The sequence below is a fragment of the Octopus sinensis genome, linkage group LG4 (genome assembly GCF_006345805.1).
Source record: "Octopus sinensis linkage group LG4, ASM634580v1, whole genome shotgun sequence".
Taxonomy (NCBI): domain Eukaryota; kingdom Metazoa; phylum Mollusca; class Cephalopoda; order Octopoda; family Octopodidae; genus Octopus; species Octopus sinensis.
The window spans coordinates 59,093,461-59,110,923 of NC_043000.1; the positions used below are offsets into that span (position 1 = coordinate 59,093,461).

The 17,463-nt window shown below is 36.5% G+C and overlaps 1 protein-coding gene across 1 annotated transcript; it reads right to left on the minus strand.

Annotated features, from left to right (window-relative positions):
* Nucleotides 1-488: 488 nt before the first annotated feature.
* Nucleotides 489-9,145, minus strand: LOC115210704 (40S ribosomal protein S12). The gene is made up of 6 exons (XM_029779389.2): nucleotides 9,018-9,145; nucleotides 8,855-8,887; nucleotides 8,458-8,583; nucleotides 7,876-7,978; nucleotides 2,773-2,874; nucleotides 489-618 (listed from the first exon to the last, which is right to left on the minus strand). The coding sequence occupies exons 2-6, from the start codon at nucleotides 8,869-8,871 to the stop codon at nucleotides 556-558; spliced, it is 411 nt and encodes a 136-aa protein (XP_029635249.1). The 5' UTR covers nucleotides 8,872-8,887; nucleotides 9,018-9,145; the 3' UTR covers nucleotides 489-555.
* Nucleotides 9,146-17,463: the final 8,318 nt, after the last annotated feature.

Sequence of the window (17,463 nt, forward strand, 5' to 3'; positions counted from 1 at the left end):
TTATCTGGAAGGAAAGCATTCTACAGTTACTTTACAAATAGTTCAGTCAGATTTATCCCCCATCCACCCAATATCACAAGGCCTGGCAATGTCATCAGGCTAAAATAATCACATTGTCTCCTAATCTTGGAAGATATCTAGCAAGTGGAATTTGCATGAAGAAAACTCAAAACAGGAACCAGACATCAAAGATCAGATATTTTTCTTTAAACAGATGGTAATATTAGACAAAACTGGCCAATTTAAATACAGCCTGCTACACTGAATAGAAACAAAAGCACCTAAGTCCAGAAATATAGTATTCTAGTATTTTATGCTCCTTACACACAGCTGCTATTATTCCAGCAATTAAGCTAGTGACCCTGCTGCTATACTGCCACATTCAACATGTAGCCCAGATCTCACAAGTATTTTATGGTGATTTGAATTTTTGTCGCCTTAAGTATTTATCAGGACATTTATTAAAATACCAAGCCGAACTGAAACAATACAGTGAAAGTCTGTTTTACAAACACTTTATTAACATAGCATATGCTCACAGAATGCTATAAGAAGTTATTTCTTGGACTTGAAATATTCATTCAAAACATCAAGTGCTTGTGATTCTTTTCCATAGTCCTGAAATAAAACAAATAGCAAAAATTTAACTCTGAAGAACAAAATGTTAGGTACTTAAAACACTAGTTGCATCAAAGACCAACATAGTCATACCTGCTGAGCAATAAGATGATATAGCACACAAAATTTACACCAAGCTGCAAATTATACTTTGTCCTAAATTTTTTTCAACACATACAAATAATTTCATTTATCCAAGTCAATTGTGATATAACTTTACTTCTTTCAGTCCTATATTTAAGAGATGGGAAATGTACATTATTTGCATTTGATGGATATTTGCTCTCATCTTTGTTGTTAACATGTTTCGGCTTATATACCCTCCAGCCTTCATCAGGTATCTTGGAGGAAATTTCGAATCTGGGTTCTCATTCCTAAGGTATTTTTCAATGTTATTATTCAGATCACTGCTGGGAATCAAACTTGGAATCTTGGGGTTAGTAGCCCGAGTTTACCACAATGCTCATAGGCAATTATGGAGTGAATTTTAAGGCTTATAAATCTAATATTTTCCTATCCTTCCTTAATACTGGTTCCCATATGCTACTCATATCTGCACTTAGGAGGTTGTTGTGTCCTAGCATATGGGCTGCTTCTGTTTAGTTTTCGTATTTTCCAGTGGTCTCCATTATTCCATACATGATCAGCTATATCTGATTTATCAATATCTCATGTCACAGCTTTGCCATGTTCATCCACCCTTATTTTGATGGGGTGGCATGTGTCACCTTTGCGTAACCTACCACAGCTGCATGGGATGGAGTACGCAGTTTTTGGTCATATTCTCTTCTATTGGTGGTTTTACTCGAAGGAGATATTTGCGAAGTGTTGTATTACTCTTGAATACTTGTATCGTTTGAGAGAGGCCTTTCACATAGGGTAGACAGTGGAGAGTTTATTGGTTCCATGCCCTTTTTTTTTCATAATTGGAGTGGATAGTATGTATATGGGGTAGTTGTTGCTTAATAGATTGTTATTAAGCTTGATAATTTCTTTGTGACAGTAAAGTCATATTTAACGTGAGAACAAGGCAGTTTAATATGTTGGGAGTTGTGAATAACTTCTTGTAACTTCAGTTTTTTTTTAATGTTGCAGTAAGATCTCTTTTGCAAAAGAGAATCTCTCCATTTTTTCCACTAAGCAAAACAATATTTTTCACCTTGTGACATATTTTAATGCCTCACTTCATGGTTGAAAACTTGGGGGTAACAAAATACGGTTGGGTCAGTTATTGCAATCCTCAATAGATATTTCAGAAGAGGGAGCATTTAGTTTCATCATATCCAACCATATTACATAGTATAAAACAATGCAACAGAAAATAAGCCATAGTATTTTCAAGAATAAAGTAGTTAACCAAGAGTCACTGGTCTGTTGTTCAAATCACAATACAAGAACCTATAAGTCAGAGGGAATTAAAATACTCAACAATTGGATGAGTAATGTTAAGACAGAATTGCAAACGTAACCTGCAAAGAAAAGTCGTATCCCTGTATATTTCAAGTACTTCACTTCTATTAACATTACATAACCAACAAAGTGGCGAGCTGGCAGAATTGTTAGCATGCTGGGCAAAATGATTTCATCCATCTCCACTGAGTTGAAATTTCACTAAGATCAACTTTGCTCCTCATCTCTTCAGAGTTGGTAAAATAAATACCAGTTGAGTACTGAGGGTCAATGTAATTCACTCACCACCTCCCCCGAAATTGATGGCTTTGTGCCAAATTTAGAAATCAACATTACATATTCCTATCAAGACTATATACAAAACAATAAAAGCAACTTAATATCTAATAACTGAGGAATTCCAGAAAATTCATTTACTTTCTAAAATCATCTTTCAATCATTTTTGGGCAAACTATTTCAATCATGACATCAAAGGCATTCTTCACTAAAATTCAATTCTCTAGAGAGAAACAAATTTTCCCTCTCTCTGAATTAAAATGAAAATCATGGCTTTGAAGTCAAGGAGTTCACTTCACAACCACAGGACTCTGGGGTTGCAAACAGATCAGTGTTTCAAATAAAAATACTTTGTTATTTATCCAACACATCCTTGAAACTTCATAACCTATGAAGCCACTGCTTATAAAACAGTATTTAAAAGAAATTTCTAAAAATAGACTATATCATAGAATAGATTGCATTACCTTTACAACAACACAGCCACATCCATTCACTTTTCTGGCTTTGCCTTCAACATCAATACGACGAAGACCAGCCCATTCGCCTAACTTCTTGCTGTCTTCAACCTGAAAAGAAAGACAAAACTTCACTGTGATAATATCTATAAAATTAGCAAAGTTAAAAAAAATGAATAAACAACTATTTTCACAGAAGTCAATTTAGATTCAATCCTTTAGCATTTAAACCTGTTATTTCCAGCCCAAATATTCTGCTTTATGTTCAAACTGACAAGATCGTGCTTCTCTCACCTACCCTACAATGTCATTTAAAAAAAACAATCACAATATCATATTCTCAAAATCATGAATAAGCATTACATTTCACTGAAGCTGAATAACGGGTTAAATAACAGTATTACTGTTTCTACAGGCAATGCCAATTTTGTACACTTCTTAGCCTCAATTGGACTAGTTACTATAACCCTCAAAAAGTATTTCAGGAAAGGGAGGAGCATCTATCCCAACCAAACAACTCCATTGTTTAAAATAACATTACAACCAGAACATTACCAAACAAGTGTATTTACTCCTTAGAAATAAGGAGTAAAATATAAGGACGGCATGCTTTAGCTAGGTTAGACCTAATGATCACTAATATCACAAAATTGGATCATTCAGGTACTTCAGACACAACACATGTATGAAAATAAAGCATAACTTACTAAAAACATCAGCTGAATCTCACCCATCTATCTATATATATATATATAAATAAATAAATAAAACAAGCAGTCCTACATGCACTTGAAATTTAGCCTGCCCCAATATTCAGATACCTAGTGTAACTACCATTGTCTTTATGAAAAATTCACTAAATGGAATAAACTATGTTCAAGAAGAAAGCAATATTTGAGACAAAAAACTATGTTGCAGTGAGATTATCTCTTTTGCAAAAGAGAATCTCCCCACTTTTTCCACTAAGGAAAATAATATTTTTCACCTTGTAATATATTTTAATGCTTCACTTCATGGTTGAAAACTTGGGGGTAACAAAATACGGTTGGGTCAGTTATTGCAATCCTCAATAGATATTTCAGAAGAGGGAGCATTTAGTTTCATCATATCCAACCATATTACATAGTATAAAACAATGTAACAGAAAATAAGCCATAGTATTTTCAAGAATAAAGTATTTAACCAAGAGTCACTGGTTCAGTACTTCAGACACAACACGTGTACGAAAATAAAGCATAACTTACTAAAAACATCAGCTGAATTTCACTCACCCATCTATCTATATATATATATATATATATATATATATATATATAAATAAATAAATAAAACAAGCAGTCCTACATGCACTTGAAATTTAGGCATCATGACTGAAGTGTCCCATCACAGGACTACTTAAATCAATGTATATTTGAGAGGTTGTTTAGATCGAGGTCATATTTTGTAAATTCTTAATAGGTGAATCATTGCAATCTTCATTATGTATTAGGAGAGAGAGCATTGTCCAATGCAACAGCAAAATTTTTCAGATGTATCACAAGATGTTTTAAGTTATGGATGTAATGGAAAGAGGGCATAAGAGAGAGAAAAAAAACCAACCTATGAAATCAGCTATAAACCTTGACTGATTGCCATTGCAATCTGTTCAAAGAGGTTTGACTTAGCATGTGAATTAAGTAAAAAGTTTCCAGTGATGAAAATGACAAAAGGTTAGTGGCTACTAGTCTGTCCCAATATTCAGATACTTAGTGTAACCACCATTGTCTTTATGAAAAATTCACTAAATGGAATAAACTATGTTGCAGTGAAATTATCTCTTTTGCAAAAGAGAATCTCCCCACCTTTTTCACTAAGCAAAATAATATTTTTCCCCTTGTGATATATTTTAATGCTTCACTTCATGGTTGAAAACTTGGGGGTAACAAAATACGGTTGGGTCAGTTATTGCAATCCTCAATAGACATTTCAGAAGAGGGAGCATTTAGCTTCATCATATCCAACCATATTACATAGTATAAAACAATATTGTTACATATCAGAAAAATAAAAGGTGAAAACAGCTATGCATGTTGGGACAAATATTTTTTGTAACAGATTCAAAGAAAATTTAGATAAACTTTACATAAATGCAATGAAATGGATACCTCAAGATAAGTGATTTTGTCATTCTACATTTAGCTCAACTGGGCCTTAAACTTCACCAAATTGGAAGATTCTAGTACCTCAGACAACTATCTATACAATACCATGAAACTCAACGGTTGAGGTTCAGTAGTTGCTTGACCTGCTAAGGATAGCAAAACTTTCTTTAAATCCCATCCTACCACTATAATAAAGAATACATTAGTCACATATATAATAAAGAGACATAAACGAAAGTAACAGGGGATTTCTGATCATGGATTTACTTAATGAAGAATGACCATAGGTTAAACGGCCCCAGCCACACGGTAAAAATACTTTCTATGCTGGATCAGATGTCGCAATCCATATTATACATCATTAAAGAGAGCACTCGGTCATATCCAACACATAACTTAGACAAGTGTATAAAAGGTTTTTTAAAATAAGCAAAACAACCAAGGTACAAAACCTCCAAAAATGGAAATGCTGAATGTATCAAAGTTGCTGCCAATTAGTTACTCAAAAACTGCTTGAGACAGTGTCATCTTTAACCCTTTTGCATTTAAACCGGCCATAACTGGCCAAAATATTCTACCTGCTTTTGGCCAGGCCTGGCACCTCATGCCAACCCTACAATATTATTCTAAAAATTAATAGTTAATTCATCAAAATCTCAAACTACAAAATATTGCACAAGTAATCCACAATAGCGTAAATAAATAAACATTACTTTTGACAGAATAGTGTGAATTGGTTATTTTTGCCAAAAATGCTAAGTTACAGGGATGCAAGCAAACACAGGATGGGAAGCTAGTGACAAACCCAACACACATGACATGTCACCTTTCAAAGTATCATCCCCAAAATCATCAAGTCTGGGGGCCATTGTAGAAAGTACTTGATAGTGAGAGAGAGACCATGCAAATACCTTTGACTATAAAATTCAATTCTTAATTCTAATAATGTTCCAGAGTTACAGTTTAAACATCTTGGGTACCACAGTCTACTTGGCCATTTATACTTTAGCATACAGACTAACCCTAACCCATTTCACTGATACTACTGCAGATCACACGCTATAGTAGTACCCATCTTTGATTATAAGTCAATCATGCCTGGCCTGAAGCTAAGCAAACTTCCAAGCATTTTGTATTTTGTACCATTCTCAACAACAATTGGGTCAGACACTGCAATCCTCATTCTATAATCAGTAGAGGGAGCATTCATCATCATCACACCCAACACTACAGTAATAGTTAAGGAAAGAAAAAAATCCAAGTTATCACTAATAATGGGAATATTCAAAGCAAAAGAAACCAGTATCAATCACTTGAATAAAGCCATAATTTGAGTAAACCAAACATTACATAAAATTCAATGACTAGTAAAAATAAAAACTGTTCATATATAAAAGACACCCCCACCCCCAATCAGTAGCCTATCGTTATTAAACGTCCATCTTACGATGCCTGCATGGGTTAGATTGAATATTTGAAGTATTTTCTAAAACTGAATGCTCTTCCTATTTGCAACTCCACACTGGCTTCCAGGTAAGGTTACATTCCCCATAGCCAGATGGAAAAACCTTGTCTTGTGTAATATTGCTCATTTATAACCATGACTTCTACTAGACAAGAGCACCTACAGACACAACGGGCTTCCAGGCGTATACATCTAGACAGATTATTGCAGAAATATGAACATGTGCAAGCTGAAAGCGAAACAATATCAGAAGCTATATCCAACTAGCTTGGTCTAATAATCAGTAACAACAGTACTTTTTCATCTTCACGAGGCTAATATAGTAGAAAATGTTTGCTCAGTGCAAAGCCATGACAATTTACTTGAGGTTGAGAAAGAGGGAGCATTTATTATCATACTCAATTCTTTCACCTTGGAAGGAACATTACCTATACAGAGGTATGACCTTTCACAAGATGTGCTGCATTGTAGAATACTATTCATATTTGCTGAATAAGCATCTATAAAAATTATAAAATCGCATACCAGTTATTAATTGAAGACAGTCGGTTTAAGTAAGGGAGTTAACTTGACTACTACATGAGACAAATAGTAAGAAACATATAAGTTATTTGGAATAAATTTACATCCATTTGTTGCAGCTAATGTAGTTACTCCTTGATTAACATGCATGACAATATCAATTTTTGATCAAGTATTTCTTCACCGTCGGATTAGAGTAAGATTTATCAATGACAGACGTGTGCTAATTACGAGGGTGATATACTATAACATGCCAACATGATAAGCGGAAGTATAATGATGACGATAGTAGACATCTCTTTAAAATACAAAAAACGTGAGTTTTTATACAGGCAATTTAACAATTAGAAGTTATGACTGGACAAGTAATTGCAGTACTAATATCAGCTAATGTAGGGGTATTAAATGCTACAAGCCAATTGTGTAACACATGGAATCACAAGTTAAAAGCAAATATCAGCTATATATAACTATACAAAGGGCCTATAATCCTTTAAGGGATGTTTGCATCGTAGCTTTCCGGTTTTTACAAGTGTTCCGTGAAAAGCTAAATGCGTTAATTTTGCAATGATGGATATGGGTGTTTAAATGATTTATGATTGAGAAAAGGAAAATGGAAAAATTGATATATAGACATCAGGTTATTCAAAGATAGTTAAATCAATATAATATGAAATTCTTATCCCTACAGCCGTTTCCATAGTCAATTAGAGAAATAGGTAAATTAAATTTTCATATTTAAACTGGTTAACTGGGAGAATTTTCCAAAAAGGAGTTAAATTGCAACGTGTTGGTTGACCATGAGACTCGGACATATATATATATATAATATATCCATGCATACACACCAAAGTAAAATATAACCTGATACAAATCCATATGGTTTTACTTTCAAAAGCTGACACGAGTAATTAGAAAAAAAATTCAGCAGAAGCATTTTAAAAATCAATTTTAAAACCCAAGTAAATAAATAATTGCTCTTACTTTGAGGAGGTTGATACCGTGTTCAGTGCAGAGAGCTTCAACTAGTTTAGTATAGCTGGGTTCATCTACACTGTTTGCCAAGATACACAAATGGGCTTTTCGTCTAGATGGGAGGAAACAAAAATAGTTTAGAGACATAGAAACTATAGCGTAACACTTAAATAGCATACGCGAAGCACTCACACACATCGACCTATCAATAGAAAGTGAAGAAAATAATCTTAGCATTCTTTCGATATAACTCGACAAAATCAAAACATTTCAATTCGGGCATTTCCGTGGAAGCAAATGACAGTTCGATTGTTTTCTGCTTGAAAATTGCGGAATTTACATACACATGAAACGGGTAAGAACAAATATGCAAGGCTTTTTTTTTCTTCAAATTTAAAATGAGACATTACTGGCATAATTTCGTTATATCTGTTCTACACAACCCACGGAAATAACCCAAGTGAAATGTTTTGATTTTGTCGAGTTATATTGAAGGAATGCCACATATATCATTATTTTCGCAATTAAATACCATGGAATCATAATTTAGTCGTCACAAATATTTAAACTAGGAAGAAAACCAACACATACTTGTCTAGTGCTTTACAACACTGGCTGAGTCCTCTTTCTAAGCCATCGTGAATGAGAGAGGTCTTTAAAATTTCCTGCAAAGCAGAGTATAAATCGAGCGAGCCAGCAGGAGCTGGGGCATCTTCCCTGTAAAGAGTAATAATTCATAATTATAGGTTATGACAAACATCAATATGTAATAATTATTTTTATTACATATTTTAATATGTAATAAAATTACATATTTTATTTTAATCTTTTAGCTATCAATAGTCTTTTAGTCAGCCTTTAAGTGAGTAAATGTAGTATTAAAAGTATTTTCAAACCAAATAAAAGCATACAAAATTCAAATAAACGAAATATTAACATTTATAGCATGAGGAAGATGGAGGTAAAACAGGAATAAACGTGTACCTACCTTTCAGTATCAGACATTTTCTCGGGTTACTAGCTGAAATTTATTAGAAAAGAAATTACAAAATAAGTATTAGATTATGTCCTTTAGATATAAATTATTAAATATTACGACGATGCTCAATAAACAATGAAATACATTAATAGATTGAAAGAATGTAACATACCGTTCAATCCCGATCACAGATTCAAGAGAAAGAACAACTTCCGTTTTTGTGAAATGAACTATGGGTAAAACGGAAGTTACACATAGAAGCACGTGGATTTACCATGTATTTTATGTTGCATCACTGACCATAAAAGCATAATTTTGTAAATACATAGGTTTTTTTTTTCGTTTTCCGTCTAATATATTATTTTCCTGCTACAAATAAAAGATGTATTAAATGTTACAAACAAACTAGCTCGTACCAGTGTGTTAACATCAGTATTTCTGCGGTAGCCTAGTTTTGCATTCAGCTCTCTAACGCTAACAGTACGAGAACACATGAAAGCTACAACTAAAAAAGTTATAAGATTTAGTTTCACATAACGTAAGAAAGGCTATAAGTTCAAACTACTTAGCTAACAACAGATCGCTCCATTTAAAACAAAGGTAAATAAATTTGACTTATCATAGTTTGTTCGGAGGCAAACTGCGGCTCGCGGGACTTTCTCAATGGCACACCTTACGAAAAATAACCTTGAATTGTTTTAGTAATGCGGCCTGCTTGGTCGTGAATCAAGCTTCGTTGCTTTTTGAAAACTATTGCTCATACCTTTCGAAGACTAGCAGTTACATTTTACTTTCTTCACTAATTATATCTAAATGCGGCGTAACTTCGGTATAGGTACCGAAAGTACCGGATACATTTCAAGAAAGTGTTTTTTTATATATATATATATATATATTAGAAGAAATGAGGTAATCAGAAGATCGGATGGTTCATATTTACAGATATTTATCTATATATTACATTTTTTACATATGTATCATATCATTCAGATCATATATATATATATATGGGGGGGGGGAGAAAAGGGTTTTTGGGATCTTTTCCTTTTGAACGGCACTTTGTAACATAATTTCTAGGTAACTAAAAAGTTTTAAACTTCGTATATTGGTAGAATTAGTTTATAAAACATCATTTTCTCTTGGCTTTATTGAGAAAATTCTCTAGGTTGTAAGATATTTCGGCAATTTTAACCAATCACTGGAGTCCATTTAGGTAAATAACATTCTGTGCATAATGAATATGTCCCTCCTTTAAGAAACAGATTGGGTTTATTTACATTTGTGAAGAAAAAAGATACCCTACCCCTAAATCTAAAATAAATTGAAATGCAATAGATCGATACTAGGGTTATAATTATGGGTGACAATTTCATACGACACCGCTACGGAAAATGAGATTTTTTTCTAGCGGTGTCAAATGAAAATGGCAGAATCATTGGTGATGGTGGATGGCCTTGCAACCTTGGTTTTGTTGTTGATGGCCATAACCTATACATGGTGCTGGGAGGTAGGAGGCCTCGATGTTACATGTGTGGAAGCGAAGAGCACGTCAAAACTAAGTACCCAACAGCAATGGAACAACAAAAACAGCAAGAAAAAGATCATCAACCACAACAAGGATAAAGGAACCCTTGCTACCCACACTATCACCAACACAGAAGACAAGCAAAGGGAGTACGACAAAAGAAATATACAAACCAAATATGCCAACGCCAACAAATGAACATACACCAGCACCTGGAAAAACACCAACAACAACTAAAGAAATAAAAAATAACAAAAGAAAACACAAAAACTTATACCCCTTCCCCTATATCACATACAGCACAAACAAACAGCCAACAACCAACATCAATGAAAACAGCAACACAACCACTTACACAAACAATCATAGAAGCCTACAAAATGCCCCTACCACCATCCGATTCCTCAGAAATTTCGTCGGAAGATGAAACCAGTGAGGAATGGCAAATAGCCAGAAAAGGAGCAAAAAAACAACCAAACCAAATGCAAATGCAAACAAAGCAGGGGGATATACATTTCCTCAAGACATTTTGAAATCTACCACAAACAACAGCAACACCAACACCACAACAATATATACAGCAAACATGTTCACAGCTATAGACACTAAAAACATAGATTTGATGGAATACATCAAATCAAAAACAAACCTAACAAAAGATAACAAAAACAAACAACCACCCATACACAACACCACCGGAGCACATCCAAATACTACACATCTCAAGAAGTCTACACCACACACTAAAAGGCATTTTCCCCAGTGCGGTTGGTAAATGCCAAAAATACCTCATGAAGAAACTGTATTGGGATCTCCTTGACGACAAACCATGGGAAGAGAAAGCAAAAACTTTTGAGCAGTAACCCTCTATTCTTTCGTATGTGTTTTAATTCACTAGGATTATGATCAAGATTTGTTGTGTGGCTTGGAAACAAGGGTACCTCTTAAATGACATACAGACACACTAGTTAAAAATCATAGCTATAAGTGAGACCAGACTCCATAATCCACGGGCCCTAAAGTCCATGGTACTTTTTCGCAAGAGTCTGGATCTTGAAGTAAAGACAATATTCGTAGACCCGGAGGGTAGACTGGTCGTTCTAGATGTCGATGGCAGCAATGGGTGCACTTTTCAAATTGTATCAGTCTATGCACTGCCTTTAACAGGTCAGCCGGATTTCTTTCGATGTCTAGAAGTATTCCTAGGAACATCTCATCCTTTACTTTTAGTGGGGGATTAGAATGCTACCTTGGCCACACATGTAGACTATGTGGGCAGAGATAGGAATAGATGGGGATGCAAATGCCTCGGAGACCTGCCCAGACACTTTCCACTGTCTGACAGGTACCAACTCGATCACCCGAATGCGCCAACGTGGACATGGAGCAACCACATCGGGTCGTCGAGATCATATCTAGATAGGATACTGCGCAGGACAGTAGATAGAGATAGCATAGGGTATCCACAATTCCACATAGTCAGCTACACAGATCACAAACTTGTAACGTGTACACTAGACTTAGGTAAGACACATAGGCAGGGTCCCGGGTACTGGAAACTAAACGCATCTTTCCCATCGAGGTTGGCTCTAGACCAACACTTCAATGCTAAACATGAAGGGTGTGTTGTCAGAGCTAGGATGTGTTCCCTAAGGAACGAAAGCGTTGGACGCACATGAGAGGCCTGGGTGGCGGAGGCGCAACAGGGCAACAAAGCCACCATTCGGTCTCTGGTAGATGAACAGGGGCGTGAATTACTCGAGCCAAGTAAAATGTGTGAGGCCTTTCAACAGCATTTTGCTCGAATGTTCGGGACAAGTGGCAGGTAAGAACGCAAGGTGGATTTCATTGCCTACCTACACAGCCTGCCACAACTCTCGACAAAAGAGGCAAGGTGCTGCGAAGGTGCCATCATGGCGGCAGAATGCTCAAGGGACAAATCACTGAGTTTGGATGGTCTACCCTACGAGCTTTACAGTTGTATGCCAGGCTTGTTTGGAGACGTCTTGGCAGCAAAACAGGAGCATCCCTGGTTTTGTGAGCCGAAGAGCTGTAACACTGCGGAAGAAAGATCTAGATGAGTGGGACGTGATAGATAACTTTAGGCTCATCACTCTGCTCAGTGCAAATTTGAAAATTTTGGCCAAGGTGTTAGCCAAGAGGATGGCGCTTGTCATTGAGAGAAACTGGTTGACAAGGCGCAAACGTGTGCCATGCCAGGCCGGAGCATCCATGACAACCTCTCATCTGATGCGCTACATCATAGACAGGGTAGTTAAGGAACCTGGCATGGGTGGGGCCCTGATCAATTTGGGTCAATCCAAAGCTTTCGATAGGGTAGACCATTGATACTTGGAGGCTGTCCTCATAGCGGCTGGTTTCGGTCCCATCTTCTGCAGCTAGATAGCTGCTTTGTACAGAGGCATCCATTCAGTATTTCACATAAATGGACATCTATCGAGACCTTTCGACATTGCATGTTCAGTCCATCAGGGATGCCCCCTCTCATCGCTTTTATACATGACTCTCAAGCCACTACTGTGAAAGCTGGCGACTGAGGAGCATCCCGTAAGAATTGGGATGCAGGATGAGCATGTCTACATACGCAGACAACATCACCGTCATAGTGTCTAGCCAGAAGCACATCGAGCTGGTTGGTGAAAGACTACGAAGTGGTAACGAGCAAAAATCAACCAGGAAAAGTCAGTGGGCTTGTAGCTTGGCACCTGGAGAAGCAAGCCCATGCCATCCACCAGCACTTCCATCATGGGACGCTGGACTGACGGTCCTGTCAAATTGTTCGGGGTCTGGTTTGGTCCAGACCTCCAAATGGAGAAGAACTGGGATGAGATAATGAGTAGGGTGGTCACTCTTGCCCGGCAATGGGCTGAGAGGAAGCTGTCCCTAAAAGGTCGGGCAGAGGTGGCGAGCACGTACATTGCATCCGTCATCTACTACCACCTGACCATCGTGCCATGTCCTGACCATACCATGACCAAACTAGAATGCATTCTCTTCTGCTTCTTGTGGAAGGGTTGCATTCTGATGGTCAGGTGATCTATTTGCTGCTAACACCCATTAAAAGGAGGGCTGGGCATGTCGTGGTTGATGATGCGCAGACACACGCTGATACTGCAACGTCTCTGGCTCTACGTAGGCGACAGTGAATGGGTGTGGTCACTGTTTGTGAGGTGCACTTTCCTGCAGCTCGTCTCCATGACTGAACTGCAGTTGTGGATCAAAAAAAGGCGGAGGAAGGGCAAATTGCACCGTGAGTGTTGTGTTGCTCTCAAGCAACTCTGCCATTCTGGGTTGACCTTGAGTGACTTCAACACAACCAAAGCATTCTATAGGGGATTAGTGGAGGGGAAATACGACAACGATCTCAGGTGAAGCTGGTCATTGACGAGGAATACCTGACCCGCTTGTTCAAGATGACTTTCGGGCCAGGACCTATGGTCAACTTCCAGAGGCCCTCTGGCCTGGTAGTACTATCGAGAAGTGCTACCTGTTCGGGATAAGCTCTACAGGCATGGCTTGAGAAGCATGGGGCCAACCTATCTGAGATGCAGTCAGAGTGACGAAACAATCCTGCACGCACTCGTACAGTGTCCAACCATTTCCGACCTGTGGGCCTATGTCAAACGATTGCTATCACGTGTGGGATGAGTCGGTTTATCAACCGAGTCTATTGTGAATATTGTCACGTGTCCTTCCTTGAAACGAGAAGGAAGAGCTGTTTTCATCGTATATACATATATATGTGTATATACATATATATATATATATATGTATATACACACATTAATAGTAGGCAAAAGTTACAGTGACAATGGCCAAATTCGTGCTCGATAAGTGCCAATACACAAAACTCTCAGCTTTTAACTTACTCTCTAACTTCTGCCGATGATATATATACATACACATATGTGTAAAAAAATCTCATCATGCAATCGAACCAATGAAAGAGCCTCCACTTGATCGCTCATCACGCTAAAAATAACAGCCAAAGTATCCCCCTACCTAGATCACACATCCATTGTACATAATATCCTAGATTATCCCTAAAAAGACGGTTTGCTGAAGACTGGAATGTCTTTGATGATAGGTTTGCAGTATCAAGGTTGATTTGAAGCTAAATAGTAACAAAATTATTACTGAGACAGACCAATGACGGAGACTGTATGTTGGGTTAGGGTTAGGACTAGAAAAAGTAGCCAAACTTTTTTTATATACAGAATAGAAAAACATCCAACAGTATCCGAAGTTTCAAACTGGTTAGTTAAAAACAATTAATTAAAAAATCTGTATGTCAAATTGAATAGATCCAGTCCCCTTCCAAGGTACAAGTCTGGACAAATTTGTTTATTTATGACCAGAAGTCTCCCATACATACCAGCTTCCTCTCTTTGTGCCACTGAGGTAATCCAAGAGAAAGGCAAAGGTTGATACAGCATGGCACCAGTAACATTGCAACTCTTTTCTACAACTGAGTAAACTGAAGCAATGGGAAATAAAGTGTATTGCTCAAGAACACAACACATAACCCAGTCCAGGAATCAAACTCACTATCTCATGATTGTGAGACTGACACTCTAACCACTGAGCCATGTGCCTTCACAAGAAGCATGTAAAAGTGTATGCTGTATTTCCCAAAACTAAAGCTGATTCTGCAAAACTGATGATCCATTTAGAATTAATACCTTAAATTGGTTCAAATATACTATTTGATTAAGAAGTTCATTTTGCAATCATCTGATTTCAGGTACATTCCCACTATGCAGCACCTTGGGCAAGTAAGTGTCTTCTACTAGAACCCTGGGGTAACCAATACTTTTGAGTGAATTTGGTAGATAGAAACTGAGTGAAAGGTTGTTGTGTAAAGAGAGAGAGAAATCTGTCTCCCCACTTGACAACAGATATCAATTTGTTTATGTTCCTATAATTTAGCAGTTCAGCAAAAGAAACCGATAGAATAAGTAGCAAAGTACTGGAGTCAATTTGTTCAGGTAAAAATTTTCAAGGCAGTGCCCTAACTGACTGAAATAAGCAAAAGAATAGATGAATTATACCCATGAATAAGTATTACTTTTAAGGTAACAGAATTTATTTTTCTTTTGCAAATATAATGATTGTTTTCTTCAAGGGTGTAATTTTAATTAATTCAAAATTCTTAGCTGACAACACAATTATGCAAGGATCCACTTCCATTTACATATTTTTTAGAGCCAACTAGAGGACTGGTGATGTTATTACCATTATTATATTTTATATTCTAATGAATTTTTGCTCTTTGCTCTTCATTTAACAGTGATTCTCAACCAAGGTCCTCATGGCTTCTCAGCGTCCATATAAGATTTTCAGGGGTCCACATAATAAATTGGGGATCCACAATAATACTTTAAGGGCCCCTGAAAAAATTTTGCTTTAGATGTATATATTGGTTTGTATTGGAAGAAACAGCTAGATTTCTCTCTCCAACATTTTATATAGTTCAATCTACATAAGTTAACGTGTGAAAAACTAAGCAGGAATTTTGAAAAAAGTTTCTGTAAATCTAGTTTTTAAACATCAAATGGCTATGGGGGCCCACCAGAATAAAATATTAATCAAAGGAATCCTTGGATAAAAAATGGTTGAGAATACCTGATTTAAATCATCAAGCTCTTTAAAAGCAACTAAGTGATTGTACATATAATAGACCTTAATATTCATATCTCAAAAATGGTTATTAAAATTGGAGAGAGTGTTCTCTGCTAATTCAAAGTAGCTGTTTGCTTTAATGGTTGCCAAAAGAGATTTTGACAACTATGCACAGGGTACAATGTTACCCATTGAAGACATGAAATCTATATATATAAAACTGTAGTTGTGTGTGTCTGTCCCCTTCAATTTAGATTCCTAACTACTCCCATATTTTGCAGTGCAGTTTAACCAAATTCGGGTATCTTATAGTCGTGATTCATATTGAGCCTGTCTGGGTATTAGCGCGCATCTACGATGAGTCTACGATTTAAAAAATAATTTAACATCATTTTTTATTCCATTTTAATGCATATTTTTTCGTGTGTCGATGGCAGCGGAGTTGGCGTCCACGCTCACATCTGCACCTGTGTTGCTTCCCCCCTTCTTCCCTCCCTCGTGAAGCTGTGGGGAAGGGAGTGTAAGGAAATCAACGTCGTAATGCGTTGTCAAGGAGACCAGCGTTCTTTTAGAACAACGACTTCATGGCTTGAAGTCGCCAAAACAGAAATCGCTAAAAAAGCTGAAACAGATCCACAAAAACGGTAATTACCGCCACACAGGGCAGGTTTCCTGTGCAAACAATTTGCACAACCGAATGTTTTAGTTGTTGCACAAATCTTTATATATAAAAGTAAGGTTGTGTGTCTGTCTCCTACGATTTAGATTCCTAACTACTCCCACATTTTGCGGTGCAGTGTAACCAAAACCGGGTATCTTATAGTCGTGATTCATATCGAGCCCTTCTGGATATTAGCGCACATCTACGATGAGTCCACGATTTAAAAAAAATTACCATCATTTTTTATTTCATTTTAATGCATTTTTCGCTATTATATAAGGGAAGTAACTTTCTAAAAATGTCTACGATGAGTCAACGATTAAAAGAAAAAATTACCATCATTTTTTATTCCATTTTAATGCATTTTTCGCTATTATATAAGGGAAGTAACTCTCTAAAAATGTCTACGGTGAGTCAACGATTCAAAAAAAAAATTACCATCATTTTTTATTCCATTTTTAATGCATTTTTTGCTATAACTCACTAAAAATGCTTATATAGTTATTTCCCTTACAAACCCGAGCAATGCCGGGCGATACTGCTAGTCTTATATAAACTCTCTTAATTAACTGCTTTAAGTTTTTCTATCCTCAGCCCAGGGAACATATTGCAAAAGTACACAAGATAGACCTTTGTTCAATGCCTTTACTCTAAGCTTTTGTAGTGAAATAAACTGATTTAATAATATGTGGTTGTCTTAATAGCATATGATATATTAATATTGTTATATTATATCAAAATAGATCATTAATTAGAGCTGGAAGTTCAAAACTAATGCCACCTTTTGAA

Bases quoted from the DNA above. Each gene is read 5' to 3' on its own strand.
- LOC115210704 (XM_029779389.2), bottom strand. The intron at 7,979-8,457 runs GTATGTGTTGGT...CCTCCCATCTAG, and splicing joins TGTTGTAAAGCACTAGACAA to ACGAAAAGCCCATTTGTGTA. The intron at 2,875-7,875 runs GTAAGAGCAATT...CTTTCTTTTCAG, and splicing joins ACGGTATCAACCTCCTCAAA to GTTGAAGACAGCAAGAAGTT.